Below are 18,312 nucleotides of genomic sequence, written 5' to 3'. Positions count from 1 at the left end.
GGTGGCAACGGTCAATTAGTGACGTCACATGTACAAAGGCACGTGATAGGCCAGTTATCGCGCCACGTTTTCTTCTGCCTTCAAGAACGCGAAACAGTCGGTGGGAAGCAGCAGCCTCGCTCAGTACGCGTCTGGACGTGGTGCAGGCCGGGTTACTTAGCCTCATTGTTCCTCTCACCATCCACTACTCTACATACATTGGTGGTCAGTGCAAATCAGTGTTTAAACTTGGACATTAATTTATTTATTTGTATCTATTACTTCAGGGCATTTTAATCCTATTTGAGATACTTTGTAGGGTTTTTGATTTTTCTAAAATATGATGAGATCAAAATTTATATATTAAATTCTTCGTTTCATTAAAAGTTGAACTATGAGGATCGTGTACAATTCTATAATGTTTTACATAACGTGAAAATATATAATGCATTTAGAACCATTTATTAGATTCTAAGAGACAATTTCAGACTCTAATGTGCTTTTTATTATACAATTAAAGTGGAAAATGGGAAAATTATTTTTCCAGATATAATTTAAACGGACCAATTTTAAAACAATATAACAAATAATAAAGACAATTATTTTGTTTAACACAAGCATTACCTGGACCATACCTGAAGAGGATTCTGAGAGTTCTTCTACTCCCCAAGTCCGGCCTGAAGTCAGGCTCGACTTGTGATAACTTGGTCTAACAGGCTGTTGCTTGGGGCGACCCGCATTAATGTTAGTTTATTGTGGGGTAGACACAGTCCTCCGGGAGACTGTCTTGAGGTAGGCACAGTCCCCAGCTAGGAAAATGTTAGTTGTCACAGGTGTTAATATGTAGATTACAAATTTCTATTCTTTTAATTTCCTCTCCTTATACTAACAGCTTGAAGAACTGTGCACAATTTGTGTAACCTGTTAGTTTGTCTCTCTCTCAAAATATTTAATATGTAACATCTTGAGGTTATCTTGAGATGATTTCGGGGCTTTAGTGTCCCCGCGGCCCGGTCCTAGACCAGGCCACCACCCCCAGGAAGCAGCCCGTGACAGCTGACAGGTACTTATTTTACTGCTAGGTAACAGGGGCATAGGGTGAAAGAAACTGCCCATTGTTTCTCGCCGGCGCCTGGGATCGAACCCAGGACCACAGGATCACAAGTACAGCGTGCTGTCCGCTCGGCCGACCGGCTCCCCCCATAATAATAAAACATAAAACATAATAAAAAGTTGAAAACTGCCCAAAACTATCGGGAAAACACTTTGATTTCAGACTTCCAGTCGACAAGTGCCTGACCTGTGAGCCAATAGGAAGGCAGCTGGTGGTGGGAGTGTTTCTAGGGATGGGCTTGGGGGAGGAGGGGGCCTGGGGTCGGTCCCAGCAGCTCTGTGTTCACATCTTTAAAAGCTGCATCTTTTCCCTGCTTCTACAGGCGAAGTATGACGAGTAAAACATTTATGAACATTTTCCCGTGATCAGTGCATAATGTTTTATAATATTGCAGGAGAAATAGTTCTTTTGAAATTTGTGTTTTCAAAGTGTTTAGCCAGATGGTAGCGGGGTGTGTGGGTCAGTATGTGACCGTCACAAACCCTGTTGAGTTTATGTGACCCCAACCCAGCTATGTTGAGCGCATCCAACAGCAATCATGGTACAAAGTTGGGTGAGGCTACTCCCAGTCATCTGGCCTCTCATCTCGAACACACATTCTCATTTATAGATATAGATGTCTGACCCACGTTTGAAACCCATCACCACTAGGTACAAATAATGTCAGTATTGCTACAAGTATTGCTCCACTACTGGCTGTAGAAGGCAGCCCACAACACCAACATTGACCCGGTAATGATATAGATGAACAGAGCAAAAATAATGATATAAAGATGCATGAAATTGAACCCAGACTATCTGAAGATAACATTCCTTTGTGAGTGGTTTATCAAGTGTTTCAGATACACAGAGGTAAGGGCTGAAGTAAGGCCAGGTAGGTAGCAGTGTCTTGAGGTTATGAGGAGCGAGGAATTATACAAGTGACACTTTATATATTAAATGTTAATTTATAAAATTGGGATATAAATTCTGAATTGTCATAGATTTTGTTGTGTTGTAGTGGAGACTCAAGACATTGTCTTCTAATTTTGTTGTCTACTTTAATGATGAGTTTAGCATCACTGATGATGATGATGTGTTGCTACTGGTCACTATGTGGGCCGACACGATGTTGGAATTGAAAGTGTTTGAATTCGCGTGTTGAAGCTGGTCAAAAAATGATTACATACTATATAAGTTTTTACTCATAAGACAGGCGTCCCAAGCACCAAGATGGTGGCTAAGACTGGTGCTTTCAATCACCAACCTATAACAGTCGCGGTGACTGGACTTGCAGTGGTGAGTTCGCTACAGCCACAGGGTGTAAAGTGAAAGTCTGGGCGGTAATGTTAGCTAGATAAAGACAACCAAGATGTTTGCTTCCTGTCTGAGCGAGGAGGCAGCAGTGGGACTGGTGCTGACCAACGCTCCTGTACACATTGGTCTTTGAGAAGGGGTCAGCTTTTTGCCTGCCTGGACACACATTTGTACACACAGGCTCCTGAGAAAGGGTGCGCCTCCTGCATGTGTGGAGGTGTGGTCATGCTCTCCGCATGACCATTACACGGTAGACCTTTCGCCGGAGGAGCTGGGATTGTGCCAGGCAGCCCTTCCCAGAGGTCTGGGGCCTGTCTGCAGTGTCGTCACATATTTTCTTTTACCAGAGGCTGACATGGCCTGAGTGGCTTGATCTAAGTGAAAGGAAAACACTTCCTAGCACGGCGGCAGTAAGTCAGAATCTATATAATACACAGCACAGGCTTCACCCTGACTCCAGCAAAGCTTTTGATACTGTGCCTCCCAAAAAACTGACAAGACTGCTTATGATATTGAAGGTTAATCTAAATTTGGCTAAGGGTTTGGTTATATCAAATGATACAAAGAGTGTAATTAGAGTTATATCAGCGTGGGGAAAACCGTTGTAAGTGGCGTGCCTCAAGGCTGTGTCCTGGGACTTCTCTTCTTTACCATATATATAAACTATTTACATTCAGGCTTAACCAGCAATATTTGCAAATTTGCAGACGATACAAAAATTGGACTGGATATCAGTTTAGAAGAAATCCCCAAATCACTTCAAGACGATCTAGATAGTCTTGTGAAATGAACGAGAGATTAGCAGATGTAGTTTAATATCGAAAAAAGTTGAACTCTGAGGCAAGGTAATGATGACTGTTACAAGATATCATCTGGATGGTGTTGAAATTGCAGCCTGAATACGAAAAAAGTCTAGCATAGACTAGACAATTATTTGAATGAGTTTGAGTGGATATAAACAGGTGCTGCTTTGTATGGACCAATAGGCATTCTGCAGTTTCCTCAATTCTTAAGTTCTTATGTTTTGATTTATTTCAGCATCACTCAAGTCTAATACTTCCAGTTGACCAGACCACACACTAGAAGGTGAAGGGACGACGACGTTTCGGTCCGTCCTGGACCATTATCACAATCGACTTGAGAATGGTCCAGGACGGACCGAAACGACGTCGTCCCTTCACCTTCTAGTGTGTGGTCTGGTCAACTTACTTTAGCCACGTTATTGTGACTCCTCGCCTGCTAATACTTCCATATATACATTTTTAGTAAAGCTGAAAATGCTGGTGAGGTAATATATCAACTCATCCTCCGGAAATGATAGTACTTATACTAACTATTTGGTGGAAAGTACCAATATGTAGTGATGGACGGCCAGTAAACCACTTTTTGTACTAATAATTTTAGTACAGTCCGGAGAAAATGAAGCTAAACCCAAACTTAAATATTCTTAGGCCTAGTCTAGCATATATATGTACTATATTAGGCCTAAGAAAGCGCGTATTAGGTCTAGGATTGTTAGGAGAGGTTTGGTCTTATATTTATGTTACGCTTAAAAAGGTTTCCGGATTATCCATATTCACTAATATATAAGTCAACTTTCTGGTGTTTCATTACCATATATTGGTACTTTCGACCAAATAATTACTATAAATATTATATAAGATATATAATATATATATCAGACAACTCTTGACCCCCGAAGGATTCGAACCCAGACAGCAATAGCCTCCATACCCCTTGGCATCTCCAGTACTTTAACCACTCGGCCACCCTGACTGTACAAAAGTTTTGGAAGTCGACTGACCCTTAACCCAATACCCGACAGCTCTCTTTGACCTTTTAAATATTTGCTCACATCAAAAATGTGTTTATCAGTGATTAAGAAAATTGTGAGAGTTTTGTACTGTTGTTTCCGAGGGGAGTGTGAGAAAGACCAGTCTTCTAGGTCAGTGTCAAAAGATATACCTGGTTGATTACCTGGTTGATGGGGTTCTGGGAGTTCTTCTACTCCCCAAGCCCGGCCCGAGGCCAGGCTCGACTTGTGAGAGTTTGGTCCACCAGGCTGTTGCTTGGAGCGGCCCGCAGGCCCACATACCCACCACAGCCCGGTTGGTCCGGCACTCCTTGGAGGAATAAATCTAGTTTCCTCTTGAAAATGTCCACTGTTGTTCCGGCAATATTTCTTATGCTTGCTGGGAGGACGTTGAACACGTCCAAATCTTATGTCATAAGATTTCATCATAAGAAATCATAAGAAATCATAAGAGATCATAAGAAATATGTCAAAATCTTTGACCTTTTGGGCACAGATATTTCATCAACTCTGTTAGCTTGGGGACTATTCAAGCTTGACGTACAGAGGTGACATCCCACTGTACTTGAAGTGTTGCTTGACCGCGGGGGAAGGTGAGTCAAGTTGACGGCCTTGTGAATAATCTTATGGACGGGTAACTCGACCTGGCCAGACCTTGAGAGTCTGTGTCCAGGGACATCCCAGACAGGACGCTAAGGAGTTACCTCACAGAGTACGCAGGAGTACTCTGTGAGGTAGAGTACGCCGGAGTACTCTGTGAGGTAGAGTACGCCGGAGTACTCTGTGAGGTAGAGTACGCAGGAGTACTCTGTGAGGTAGAGTACGCAGGAGTACTCTGTGAGGTAGAGTACGCCGGAGTGGAAATTGGCGATTTTGTCGAGATACTTACACACACACACACACACACACACACACACACACACACACACACACACACACACACACACACACACACACACACACACACACACACACATTCTTGAGAAGATTCTGAAGGGAATCGACAGGGTTGATAAAGACAGGCTGTTTAACACAAGGGGCACACGCACTAGGGAACACAGGTGGAAACTGAGTGCCCAAATGAGCCACAGAGACATTAGAAAGAACTTTTTCAGTGTCAGAGTAGTTAGTAAATGGAATGCACAAGGAAGTGATGTGGTGGAGGCTGACTCCATACACAGTTTCAAGTGTAGATATGATAGAGCCCAATAGGCTCAGGAATATGTACACCAGTTGATTGACAGTTGAGAGGCGGGACCAAAGAGCCAGAGCAGCTCAACCCCCGCAAGCACAATTAAGTGAGTACAACTAGGTGAGTACACACACACACACACACACACACACACATACAGTTAGCAAACTGTGTGTGTGTATACGTGTGTATACGCCTCGAAAACTAGATTATAAATCTATCACGCTGAATATTTGTATAATTACGAACATAAATAACAGAGCTGAGAATGATTGCTTGGAGTGAAAGTTGTTGACAGGAGATAACGACACACACACATAAGGATGAATGGCCGGTATATGTCTGGAGACCACAGTCATTTGTGGCTTGTTTCCGGTAGTGGTGATTACTGTCTACGGTCACCCTCACAGTCCCTCCCCTCACACTATCACCATCACCCTCACCCTCACACTGGTAGTATTCTTCCCTCCCTTCACCCTTCACTCTGAACCTCTCTCACCTTTCACTCTTTAACGCCCTCAGGCTTCTTTATATGAAGGGCAATTCCTAAACAATAGTCACTATTACGGTCTAAGAATAGTCACTATTACCGTCTAAGGATAGTCACTATTACCGTCTAAGGATAGTCACTATTACCGTCTAAGAAGAGTCACTATTACTGTCTAAGAATAGTCACTATTACCGTCTAAGAATAGTCACTATTACTGTCTAAGAACAGTCACTATTACTGTCTAAGAATAGCCACTATTACCACCTAAGAATAGTCACTATTACTGTCTAAGAACAGTCACTATTACCGTCTAAGAATAGTCACTATTACTGTCTAAGAACAGTCACTATTACTGTCTAAGAATAGTCACTATTACTGTCTAAGAACAGTCACTATTACCGTCTAAGAATAGTCACTATTACCGTCTAAGAATAGTCACTATTACTGTCTAAGGATAGTCACTATTACCGTCTAAGAATAGTCACTATTACCGTCTAAGAATAGTCACTATTACCGTCTAAGAATAGTCACTATTACCGTTTAAGAATAGTCACTATTACTGTCTAAGAATAGTCACTATTACCGTCTAAGAATAGTCACTATTACCGTCTAAGAATAGTCACTATTACCGTCTAAGAATAGTCACTATTACTGTTTAAGAATAGTCACTATTACCGTCTAAGAATAGTCACTATTACTGTTTAAGAATAGTCACTATTACCGTCTAAGAATAGTCACTATTACTGTTTAAGAATAGTCATTACTATATGAGAATATCACTATTGGTCTGTTTCCCGGTAAATTATACAATGGACTATTTCTTTGTACACTACCAGTTAAAAACATGTTTCCACATCCCATTAAGGTGTGTGACACGTTATCATCTATGATAACGAGATTATATCAGTTTTCTACCACTCTAAAATGTTACCACAAATGTCTATCTCTTAAGACTGGAGTAAATCAACTTTACTTTCATGTCGATTTTTCAAATAATTGTTTAAAAAAAGTAATAATTTTTCACAAAGTTGCTAAAACTTGAGCTGTTAGCTGTGACTTGGGTAGAAAATATCGCGAGTCTAGTTACTATCTCAAGTATCTTGAGTTCTTGTTAGAAGTGAGAGCTGAGGAGTTTGAGAATTGATGTTAGATATAGGTGATTCATCTTATGCTGCCGAGACCGAAATGTTTGTTGACAGGTCTGGACCACGTGGTGGTTGTTGACTGGTCTGGTCTATGTGGTAGGTCTTCTTGACTCGTCTTGACCATGTCAACCATGTGATGGCTTTTGTTGACTTGTCTGGACAAGGTAGAACATATGGTGACGCTGCAATCTTGCGCAATAACAGATTTCAGTGAAAGGTTGACATAGTGGACACTACTAGTCGAACTGCTGCGGTTCTTGCTTTGGCTGGTGCATGAGTATATCTGAATACTTTTATGTACATGCCTTGCCCCCACCAGAAGCAACTGAGTTGAGGTGTATACATGCCTTGCCTCACTGGGAGCCACAATAACGGGTGTATACATACCGTGCCTCACTGGGAGCCATAATAACGGGATGTATACATACCGTGCTGTACCAAAAGTTTCCCCACCCCTGATCTATCTATACGTATCTATAATGGAAATGTCTGTCTATTTGTCCGAGGTTGCAGGCCAGACACTTTAAGTTAACTTCACCAAATTTTTCCCAGTAATTGCTGTTGGGTATGTGTCCAACATAGACGGGTCACGATAGGCGTCAAAGCAAAGGGTGCCACGTGACATTGTGGCAATCTTATCCTCGGAATATTATAGAATCGACTGGGAATTAATATTTATATTTTTATTTTCATATTGTGAGATGTTATGCCCTCAAGATGGGAAAATTAGCAAAATATACCAATTATATTTTGGTCATAATAGGCCAAATTATGTGTTCTTCAGGAGTAGTGGCACACACCGTGCTCAGTGAACTGCTCGACTCCCATAACAATATAACCATCATGCCGCCCCTCACGCCACACACCACACTTCCTGGCCTAAGAGAAGGAGGCAGGGGGGGAAGGGAGGGCGAGGGAGGGAGGGAGGAAGAGGGAGAGGGAGGGAGAGAGAGAGAGAGAGAGAGAGAGAGAGAGAGAGAGAGAGAGAGAGAGAGAGAGAGAGAGAGAGAGAGAGAGAGATAGAGAGAGAGAGAGAGAGAGAGAGAGAGAGAGAGAGAGAGAGAGAGAGAGAGAGAGAGAGAGACAGACAGACAGACAGACAGACAGACAGACAGACAGACAGACAGACAGACAGACACACACACACACACACACACACACACACACACACACACACACACACATATGACGTAAAAAACACAGACCCATACATAGTATGTGTGTGAATGAGTATGAGTATACATATATATATGAATATACATGGTAATAAGCCTCATCGGGATCGTAATAAGCTTAATCGGGCTTCCTGTCGTAGCAACAGGGTGCCCCGCCTGACCTCTGACCACCAGGCCCAGACACTGTGCCAAGAGTATACACCAGATGAGAACGGACCCTATCATTGTGGGTTTGACATGGTGCCAACTCTGACCTGACACGTGTCATCTGTGTATCTATATCTATATGATAGAATATAGAGAGTTTGTCTGTCTGTCTATCTGTCCTAGGCTGGAGGCCAGGGAGGCAGATTCACGAAGCAGTTATGCAAGTATTTACGAACGTGTACATCTTTCCCTCAACCTTTGACGGCTTTGGTTACATTTATTAAACAGTTTACAAGTATGAAAACTTGCCAATCAACTGTTGTTATTGTTATAAACAGCCTCCTGGTGCTTCGGAGCTCATTAACTGTTTGATAATTGTAAACAAAGCCGCCAAAGATTGAGAAAACATGTACAGGTTCGTAAGTGCTTGCGTAACTGCTTCGTGAATTATGCCCAAGACCCTTGTGGCTAGCCTCACCCAACTTTGCAAGAAAAATAGTCTGGGGTACGGGACGGGCATAGGCTGGTCGGGGTCCCCTGAATTCAAGAGAGAACAGCGTGTCATGGTCACATCCTGACCCCTACCACGATTTTTGGCACCTCCCGCCGGCTACATATAGTTAAACATTTTTGAAACAAAGATTTCAACATATATTTTTTCTTATAAAAATATACTCCATAATTCACTGAGCTCTGGAAAATTAGCATAAATATGGATATGAATTCATAAATATATTATGAATGTATCTTCAACCACACACTTTATGTCATCAGAGACCCATCTGTCTCTGAGGCTGTGTTTGTCTTTCTGTGGTTCTGTGACTGCCTTCCTGTTCTATCTCTTTTTGTCTGTGTGGCTATCAACCTGTCTATGGCTGTTCATGCATCTGCCTAGCTGCTTATATGGTTCTTATTTGTGTATGTCTCTGTTTTTCTACATTTGTCTCTTTTTTTTATCTATGGCTCTTTCTTTCCGTATGCATGTATATATCCTCAGTTATATTGGTAACAGACGAAATTCATCACATTTTTGTATTTCTTTTAATACTAAAGAACAAATCTTGCGATGTATAGCGAAGTTGTACCGAAGCCAATTATTATTAGCAGTTACTTGCTATTTTTCCCCCAACTCTCCTGTCAGAAATGAATTTTCTTTGCAATCTGCCTCAGGGCTCCCCCCCCTTACCTCTCTTACCTAGGTAGGTAGATAGGGAGGTAGATAGGTAGGCTCCTACCTCTCTCTCTCGCTTCCTCCTGTGTTTCCAAGTCTTACTTAATTTTGCTTTGAGCAACCTTCAACAACATATGAGGTTGTCAGTGATGCAACAAGCCTGTCATCTCCACACGTTGTACTCACCTAGTTGTGTTTGTGTGGGGGAGGGAGAGGTTGAGCTCTGGCTCTTGGGTCCCGTTGTGGCCCGGGTCTTGTGTAGTGGTCTCCTGGCCGGCTCCCGAGCGGACAGCAAGCTGGACTTGTGATCCTGGGGTCCCGGGTTCGATCCTGGACGCCGGCGAGAAACAATGGGCAGAGTTTCTTTCATCCTATGCCCCTGTTACCTAGCAGTAAAACAGGTACCTGGGTGTTAGTCAGCTGTCACGGGCTGCTTTCTGGGGGTGGAGGCCTGGTCGAGGACCGGGCCGCGGGGACACTAAAGCCCCGAAATCATCTCAAGATAGTGTGTGTGTGTAGAAAACTTAGTGTACCCGTTAAACCCCTCACTCGGGGCTTCACCTGCTGTGGACGTCAGTACAGGCTGCAATCTGCTTGTGCATAAATCTTAAATAAGGCGTTAGACAGGACCGTCACCATAGGCTATGCCTGGAATACAAACCTACAAGAAACGAATGTGTAGATCAACTTGCCGCGCTTCACGGTCATGAATAGATTTTTATGTGAAACTAAACTGCTAAGTATGTGTAGATAGAAAAAAATAGCAAAACTTTTAAAAAATAAATAATACCTAGAAAGAGGAAAGTGACAAAGAATGTTTCTGTAATACTCAAGCAGCAGCAAATGTCCTTAAAAATGGAGACAATTACTCCAGAGAAACACTACACAAACTAAACCACTCAATATAATATGTAGAAATCCAACAACAGAGACTCGTCCATGTAGCTGAAACACACAAAAACAATCAGTGTGGCGCTGGGAGTGGGTATAGAATAGCAACCCGTCCTCTTAAAAAATAACGTCACTTTTGGCTGGTATGCGCGCTATGGCCAAATTTGGACGTAATTTGAAATTAAATCGACTCACAAAAGTGACGTACTGTTCCGTTTTCTGTTTGAGTCGTCCGGCCCTTCTCGGATAGCTTAGAAGAGGAACTTTCAATTAACGTTTTTCATAACATTTTGAAACTTTATGAGAATTTCCTGCCCACCTAACCTATCAGAGGACCCTTAACTTACTGTTGTTGAAAAAAAAAATCCCAAATTTATTTTTAATATTTTTTAATTTTCAAATTACGTCCATATTCGGCCATACGGGCAAACGGGCAAAAGCGACGTTCTTTTTAAGAGGACAGGTTGTGCAAAGAGCGTGGCCCTGGGAGTAGATATAGAGCAGAGCAAGGTGGTGGTACGCACTGGGACTCCTCAGTTGCTGTTTGTCAATGAACATCAAAGGGCTGGCTGTGGTTTGCTCACGAGACTTGGGCCTCAATACTCACCATATGAGTCAAGAACACTACAGCACTATGTAAGCCTTGTCCCCAGTTACGCAAAAGTCAACCTTGTGATCAACTTGTATATTATAGTTTGTGTTCAACCAAATTATGCAATTCTCAGTGTTAGGAGTTTTGAATAGTTTAAAGGTATCACAGTTATTCATCGTCTCTCATAGATGACCGTATACTCATCATCCCCTCACAGATGACCATATATTCATCGTCTCTCATAGATGACCATATACTCATCATTCCTCATAGATGACCATATACTCATCATCCCTCACAGATGACCATATACTCATCATCCCCTCACAGATGACCATATACTCATCATCCCTCACAGATGACCATATACTCATCATCCCTCACAGATGACCATATACTCATCATCCCTCACAGATGACCATATACTCATCATCCCTCACAGATGACCATATACTCATCATCCCTCATAGATGACCATATACTCATCATCCCTCACAAATGACTCATCATTCCTCATAAATGACATATACTCATCATCCCTCACAGATGACCATATACTCATCATCCCTCACAGATGACCATATACTCATCATCCCCTCACAGATGACCATATACTCATCATCCCTCACAGATGACCATATACTCATCATCCCTCACAGATGACCATATACTCATCATCCCCTCACAGATGACCATATACTCATCATCCCCTCACAGATGACCATATACTCATTATCCCCTCACAGATGACCATATACTCATCATCTCTCACAGATGACCATATACTCATCATCCCTCACAGATGACCATATACTCATCATCCCTCACAGATGACCATATACTCATCATCCCTCACAGATGACCATATACTCATCATCCCTCACAGATGACCATATACTCATCATCCCTCACAGATGGCCATATACTCATCATCCCTCACAGATGACCATATACTCATCATCCCTCACAGATGACCATATACTCATCATCCCCCTCACAGATGACCATATACTCATCATCCCCTCACAGATGACCATATACTCATTATCCCCTCACAGATGACCATATACTCATCATCTCTCACAGATGACCATATACTCATCATCCCCTCACAGATGACCATATACTCATCATCCCTCACAGATGACCATATACTCATCATTCCTCATAGATGACCATATACTCATCATCCCCTCACAGATGGCCATATACTCATCATCCCTCACAGATGACCATATACTCATCATCCCCTCACAGATGACCATATACTCATCATCCCCTCACAGATGACCATATACTCATTATCCCCTCAGATGACCATATACTCATCATCTCTCACAGATGACCATATACTCATCATCCCCTCACAGATGACCATATACTCATCATCCCTCACAGATGACCATATACTCATCATTCCTCATAGATCACCATATACTCATCATCCCCTCACAGATGACCATATACTCATCATACTTCACAGACAAGTTGCACAAAGTCTGGCCATGGATGGACACATCCATCTTGCCCACCTTGGAGGAGACTAACTACTTTTTTTATCTCTCCAAGACTGTTCGTTAAGGTAGACAACTCCAAGATTCAAAGTTTACATTATACATAGCATCAAGGTCAACAGACACCAAGATTCACCTGAGATCTCACTCAATGTTCCGATACTTTAGTCCTCCATACAACTGGTTTCATTCTCAACTCACAATCGGGAGTCCCGGGTTCGATTCCAGATATGCCAAATCATGAAACATATATTACTGCTAGACATCGTCCCTAAACATTTGAAAATAAAGGAAGTGGTACTTCGGTCCATCCTGGAGCATTGATAATGGACCAGGGTTACCTTGTGATGATTTCGGGGGTTAGCGCCCCCGCGGTCCGGTCCTCGACCTGCCCTACTGGTTGCTGGACTGGTCAAACAGGCTGTTGGACGCGGCTGCTCGCAGCCTGACGTGTGAGCCACAGCCTGGTTGTTCAGGTATTCTTTGGAGGTGTTTATCAAGTTCTCTCGAACACTGTGAGGGGTCGGCCAGTTATGTCCCTTATCTGCCGTGGAAGCGTGTTGAACAGTCTCGGGCCTCTTGATCTACTTGAGATGATTTCGGGGCTTAGTGTCCCTGCGGTCCGGTCCTCGACCAGGCCTCCTTTTTGTTACACACCCCCAGGAAGCAGCCCGTAGCAGCTGTCTAACTCCCAGGTACCTATTTACTGCTAAGTGAGCAGGGGCATTAGGATGAAAGAAACTCTGCCCATTTGTTTACCCCCTCCACCTCTGATGTTGATAAGAGTTCTCTCTCAGAGTATCTGTTGCACCTCTGCTTTTCAACTGGGGTATTCTGCACATCCTGCCATGCCTTCTGGTCTCATGTGGTGTTATTTCTGTGTGCAGGTTTGGGACCAACTCCTCTAGTATTTTCTAGGGTAGAAAATTTTCCATTGACAACATTTCGGTCCACCTTGGACCGAAATGTTGTCAATTCCATTAATTCTAATATTTCTCAAAATGATCCGCTATGACATTTTTCTTTTTTTCTTGCAGTATAACAGAACAGATGTCGCCGCTGTCTGGGATGGATCAGAGCGAGAGTGATGGCGGGTGTGAGGTGTGTGTAGTCCGTCCATCACTCAACATTACCCAGCGGGCCTCCAAGTACCACTATTGTCCACCACCTGACCCAGGTAATGTCTGCCCACCACCTGACCCAGGTAATGTCTGCCCACCACCTGACCCAGGTAATGTCTGCCCACCACCTGACCCAGGTAATGTCTGCCCACCACCTGACCCAGGTAATGTCTGCCCACCACCTGACCCAGGTAATGTCTGCCCACCACCTGACCCAGGTAATGTCTGCCCACCACCTGACCCAGGTAATGTCTGCCCACCACCTGACCCAGGTAATGTCTGCCCACCACCTGACCCAGGTAATGTCTGCCCACCACCTGACCCAGGTAATGTCTGCCCACCACCTGACCCAGGTAATGTCTGCCCACCACCTGACCCAGGTAATGTCTGCCCACCACCTGACCCAGGTAATGTCTGTCCACCACCTGACCCAGGTAATGTCTGCCCACCACCTGACCCAGGTAATGTCTGCCCACCACCTGACCCAGGTAATGTCTGCCCACCACCTGACCCAGGTAACATACACCTTCTAAACACACGGCTGTTTGTATACCGTTTGTCCAAAGCGTGTTAGTGTATTTACCTTTCCTGAATGAAGTATGATGAAAGGCTTGATGGCTCAGTTACCTCATTTGACTTCTACACAATAGATGTAATTACCTAAGACTATCTCCATTCTAATTCACCCTACAGCCTTAATCTTCGCACTGAAGTGCTTTCTCACATCCTTAACTTCCAAGCAGAAGTTGTTCTCATCCTAATGAACCAAAACATTATATTTCTCAATTTTGTTTCAGTGTCCCGTTGTATCTTGTGTGTGTTTGGGTCACGTTTTCTCTTAATTATCTTATCTTAAGCTATTCATTTCTAGGATTAGTCTTGTAGTGAACTACTAGTTTCTAGCGGTTTCTTTCCCAATCTAGGGCAATTAGACAGTAATTGGTTGACTGCTGACAGCGATAACAATTGTAATACTCTTATTAGAACTGCTGGCGATGCATACCCCAGCACTGGTCACATGTACGTCATATACAGGGTGTCTCATAAGTTCTATATCATGTCTCATGTGTCTTGAACCGTAGGACAAACTAATGAAACTGACTGATGGTTCCAGACTTATGGTTCATGGTTCCTGACTTTTGGTTCATGGTTCCAGACTTATGGTTCATGGTTCAGACTTATGGTTCAAGACTTTTGGTTCATGGTTCAGACTTATGGTTCATGGTTCAGACTTATGGTTCATGGTTCCAGACTTATGGTTCATGGTTCCAGACTTATGGTTCATGGTTCCAGACTTATGGTTCATGGTTCCAGACTTATGGTTCATGGTTCCAGACTTATGGTTCATGGTTCCAGACTTATGGGACAAAGATCTGTTCACACTTAATCCCTCGTATCTTCACACACTTATTACTCTGTTCTCTGTGTTCGCTCTTCTTTATATCTACAAATTCAATCGAATTCACTTAACGATTTTATCATAATTCGTTCGTTGAGTATGAACAAGCCATCCAACATTGTCTTTTCAATCTTTCGAATTATTGATATGCTTCACTACACATCTTTCAGCGACAATTACATTCCTTGCTCAATATTTTAACATTGCAAATGCATCATAGATCGTCCTCTTCTACGGTAATAACTCTTGTTGATGCTTCACCAGTTTGGCATCAGTGCACGATGGTATAGGTAGGTCCAGTTACTCTTTGCAATAATATATATATATATATATATATATATATATATATATATATATATATATATATATATATATATATATACCGAGAGGTATATACTCTGTGTGTGTATATATATGTATATACACTGTTTATTCTAGTCCTGGATTATAGTCAGGATAAAAGTATTCTTGCTAGTTAGTCAATTAGCTGTTGTGGTGGCCTTAATAACCCACCAAACTCGATAGATATTCAGCCCAAAACAATATGAAACCCTTTATGCAGCTCTTTTAACAATATAATACTGTTTTGTTTACTCAGGTCTACTGGAAAGTATCCAAAACAAGGCTAAGAAATCGTGTTCGTGTTCCGGGAGATGTATTAAGTCAGCGGTGACGGCCAGAGTGCCCATCTTGTCATGGCTGCCAAGTTATGACTTCCGCGCCTCTCTGCTCGGCGATGTGTTGTCGGGCATTACCGTAGCCATTATGCATATACCACAAGGTCAGTTATTAATAGTTAGCCTTATTTTCTTTCATTTTTGCCCCGAGGGGCGAGTTTATTGGGCAGCGTCACTCATCCTGTGAGTGAACACACCGCCATAGTGACAGTATTGGGCAGCGCCACTCATCCTGGAGTGGACACACCGCCATAATGACAGTATTGGGCAGCGCCACTCATCCTGTGAGTGGACATACCGCCATAGTGACAGTATTGGGCAGCGCCACTCATCCTGTGAGTGGACATACCGCCATAGCAGCATGTACAACACTCCCCAATAGGAAGAAAACCCGCTGGGTTGTTCATCCTGTCACTTGTACCCAGACACAGCTGGGACTTGCTTAACTGTCTCAAGTGAACAGCTCCTCAAACAAGAAGATTAACATCTATCAACCCTTAAAAGCTTACGTTATCTTATGTTCGCCATTTAATAAATGAAATATCACCAAAAATGCTCAGCTTGATATCAACTTGTCTTCAACAATGTTTATTAATTCTCAATGTTAATGTTATGTTCGATGATGTTTATGTATGACCTTCAAAATTGTTTAATTAATTAGTATTATCAATTTTCAGGAATGGCTTTTGCTCTGCTGGGCGGGCTTCCTCCCATCACCGGGATATATATGGCTTTTTTCCCTATACTCATCTACGCACTACTGGCTTCCTCGCGTCACTGTTCCATGGGTAAGTTCGTTTAGTACAAGCCTATTTGCTAGGCTATGCTAGTTGAAATTCGTCTAACTCATTCTTGTACCTAATAATAGTGCTATTTTTTTAAATAACGTTGAGCATGGGTTTTAAAAGATGTGTTTTTAAAATTAATGTTCACATTTCTTATCATTTTGATGACCAGACCACACACTAGAAGGTGAAGGGACGACGACGTTTCGTCCCGTCCTGGACCATTCTCAAGTCGATTTCTTATCATTCCTATCATTGTTTACCTTCCTTCAAAATCCCTAATCGCAGGCCTGTGGACCTGCGCGGCACTCAGTGGCTGTAAAGCGGTGCCTTAGAGCATATGAGCATTATAACTGGTCTTTATTTCTCGCAGTATTAATAATAACCTTAATATGATTGATAGGTTCATTTGCCGTGGTGTGCCTAATGACGGGCAAAGTTGTAGGGGAACTGGCTACAATACCGGATACATCATCCCCTCTGTTTGGCAATACAACAGACAGTCTACTGACCAACAGCACCAAGACATACACACCTGTACAAGTGGCGGCAGTTGTGGCGCTCATGAATGGTATAGTGGAGGTATGACGGATGTATGACGGATGTATGACGGATGTATGATGGATGTATGGCGGATTAAGTCTTCTCATAATGATAGCAAGCTCATAACCTCTGCATAAATATGTATTTAAGACCTCTCATTCCGTTTTCTATGTTCAACTATATCAATATGCTTCTTCTGATTATAATATCAGAAACTTGCCGTTTTTTTTGTTTATTTTAGAATGAGAGTTTGTAATCATGTGAGTTATTTTCATACATTTCCTCGCAATAACCAAGCCTATCATAGATACTATGATAGAATCATTTAGGCTCATATTCAATTTTTTGTGATTTAAAAATCATAGCTCAGGAATCTCTTGATTTAAACAATTGGAAAGTGATAATATAACACTTCTCAACCCAAAATTTAACTCAAGTTATTTGTGTGCTCGAGTCATTGACCTTGAAAACAAATTAACTTTGATTTCAAATTTATACTTCATATAAAATATTTTTTTAAACCACAAGATGATCTTTTCAAGCAAGACTTGAATTCTAAATTGTTTAAGGTTGAGTTCAATATCAAATACAACACATATTACACAATATAGCAAAATATTTGATTTTTTCATATTACACATAATATTTTTCACGGAAATTACAATACCAATATAACTGTCAATGGGGGTAGAAGTAGCCTAAGCTACTCTATCCCTTTGAGATATATATTTTTTCTTGTCTCAATAAACTTACTTGAACTTGAAATATAACTTTCTAGTAAATTTGTTAGTTTGACTACAAAATAAATACCATTTTTAAAGTTACACACAGAAATCACAATAGCGTGATGCATCAAATGAACAAATCCACAAGGGCCGTAGGTTCGAACCCTCGTCACGGCCCTTGTGGATTTGTCCATTTTTAAAGTGTTTTTCCTAATTATCAATGTTTTGGTGCAGATCGTGCTGGGCCTGCTGCAGGTGGGAAATCTATGTGTTTACCTCTCTGACATGCTGGTGTCTGGCTTCACCACGGGGGCCGCCTTCCACGTGCTCACTTCACAGATTAAATACCTTCTTGGTATACATGTCAACACATACAACGGCCCCTTGAAAATCATATACGTAAGGAGGTTTCTGAACTTGTTAATTTATAACTTTCAACACATCAGTAATGATTATTTAACATCCTATACGTTAAGTGTGGGTCATGTAGGCATCATCATATTAAAGACAAGTTGAATTAGTTTATTTATGACTTAGGACCTA

The 18,312-nt window shown here is 42.1% G+C and overlaps 1 protein-coding gene across 2 annotated transcripts in view; it reads left to right on the top strand.

Moving 5' to 3' along the window:
- The first annotated feature begins 73 nt into the window (after positions 1 to 73).
- The window catches only part of LOC123767166 (prestin), a 29,593-nt gene continuing 11,354 nt past the window's right edge, over positions 74 to 18,312 (top strand). For both annotated transcript variants that reach the window (XM_045756726.2, XM_045756724.2), the window contains exons 1-6: positions 74 to 204; positions 13,557 to 13,696; positions 15,638 to 15,820; positions 16,394 to 16,504; positions 16,905 to 17,083; positions 18,004 to 18,168. In XM_045756726.2, the coding sequence (XP_045612682.1) occupies positions 13,570 to 13,696; positions 15,638 to 15,820; positions 16,394 to 16,504; positions 16,905 to 17,083; positions 18,004 to 18,168 (765 nt within the window). In that variant the 5' untranslated portion in view covers positions 74 to 204; positions 13,557 to 13,569. The remainder of the gene's footprint in view (positions 205 to 13,556; positions 13,697 to 15,637; positions 15,821 to 16,393; positions 16,505 to 16,904; positions 17,084 to 18,003; positions 18,169 to 18,312) is intronic.

The sequence above is a fragment of the Procambarus clarkii genome, chromosome 53 (assembly GCF_040958095.1).
Source record: "Procambarus clarkii isolate CNS0578487 chromosome 53, FALCON_Pclarkii_2.0, whole genome shotgun sequence".
Taxonomy (NCBI): domain Eukaryota; kingdom Metazoa; phylum Arthropoda; class Malacostraca; order Decapoda; family Cambaridae; genus Procambarus; species Procambarus clarkii.
Note: the sequence above shows the minus strand (reverse complement) of the source record. Positions and strands in the feature narration are given on the sequence as shown.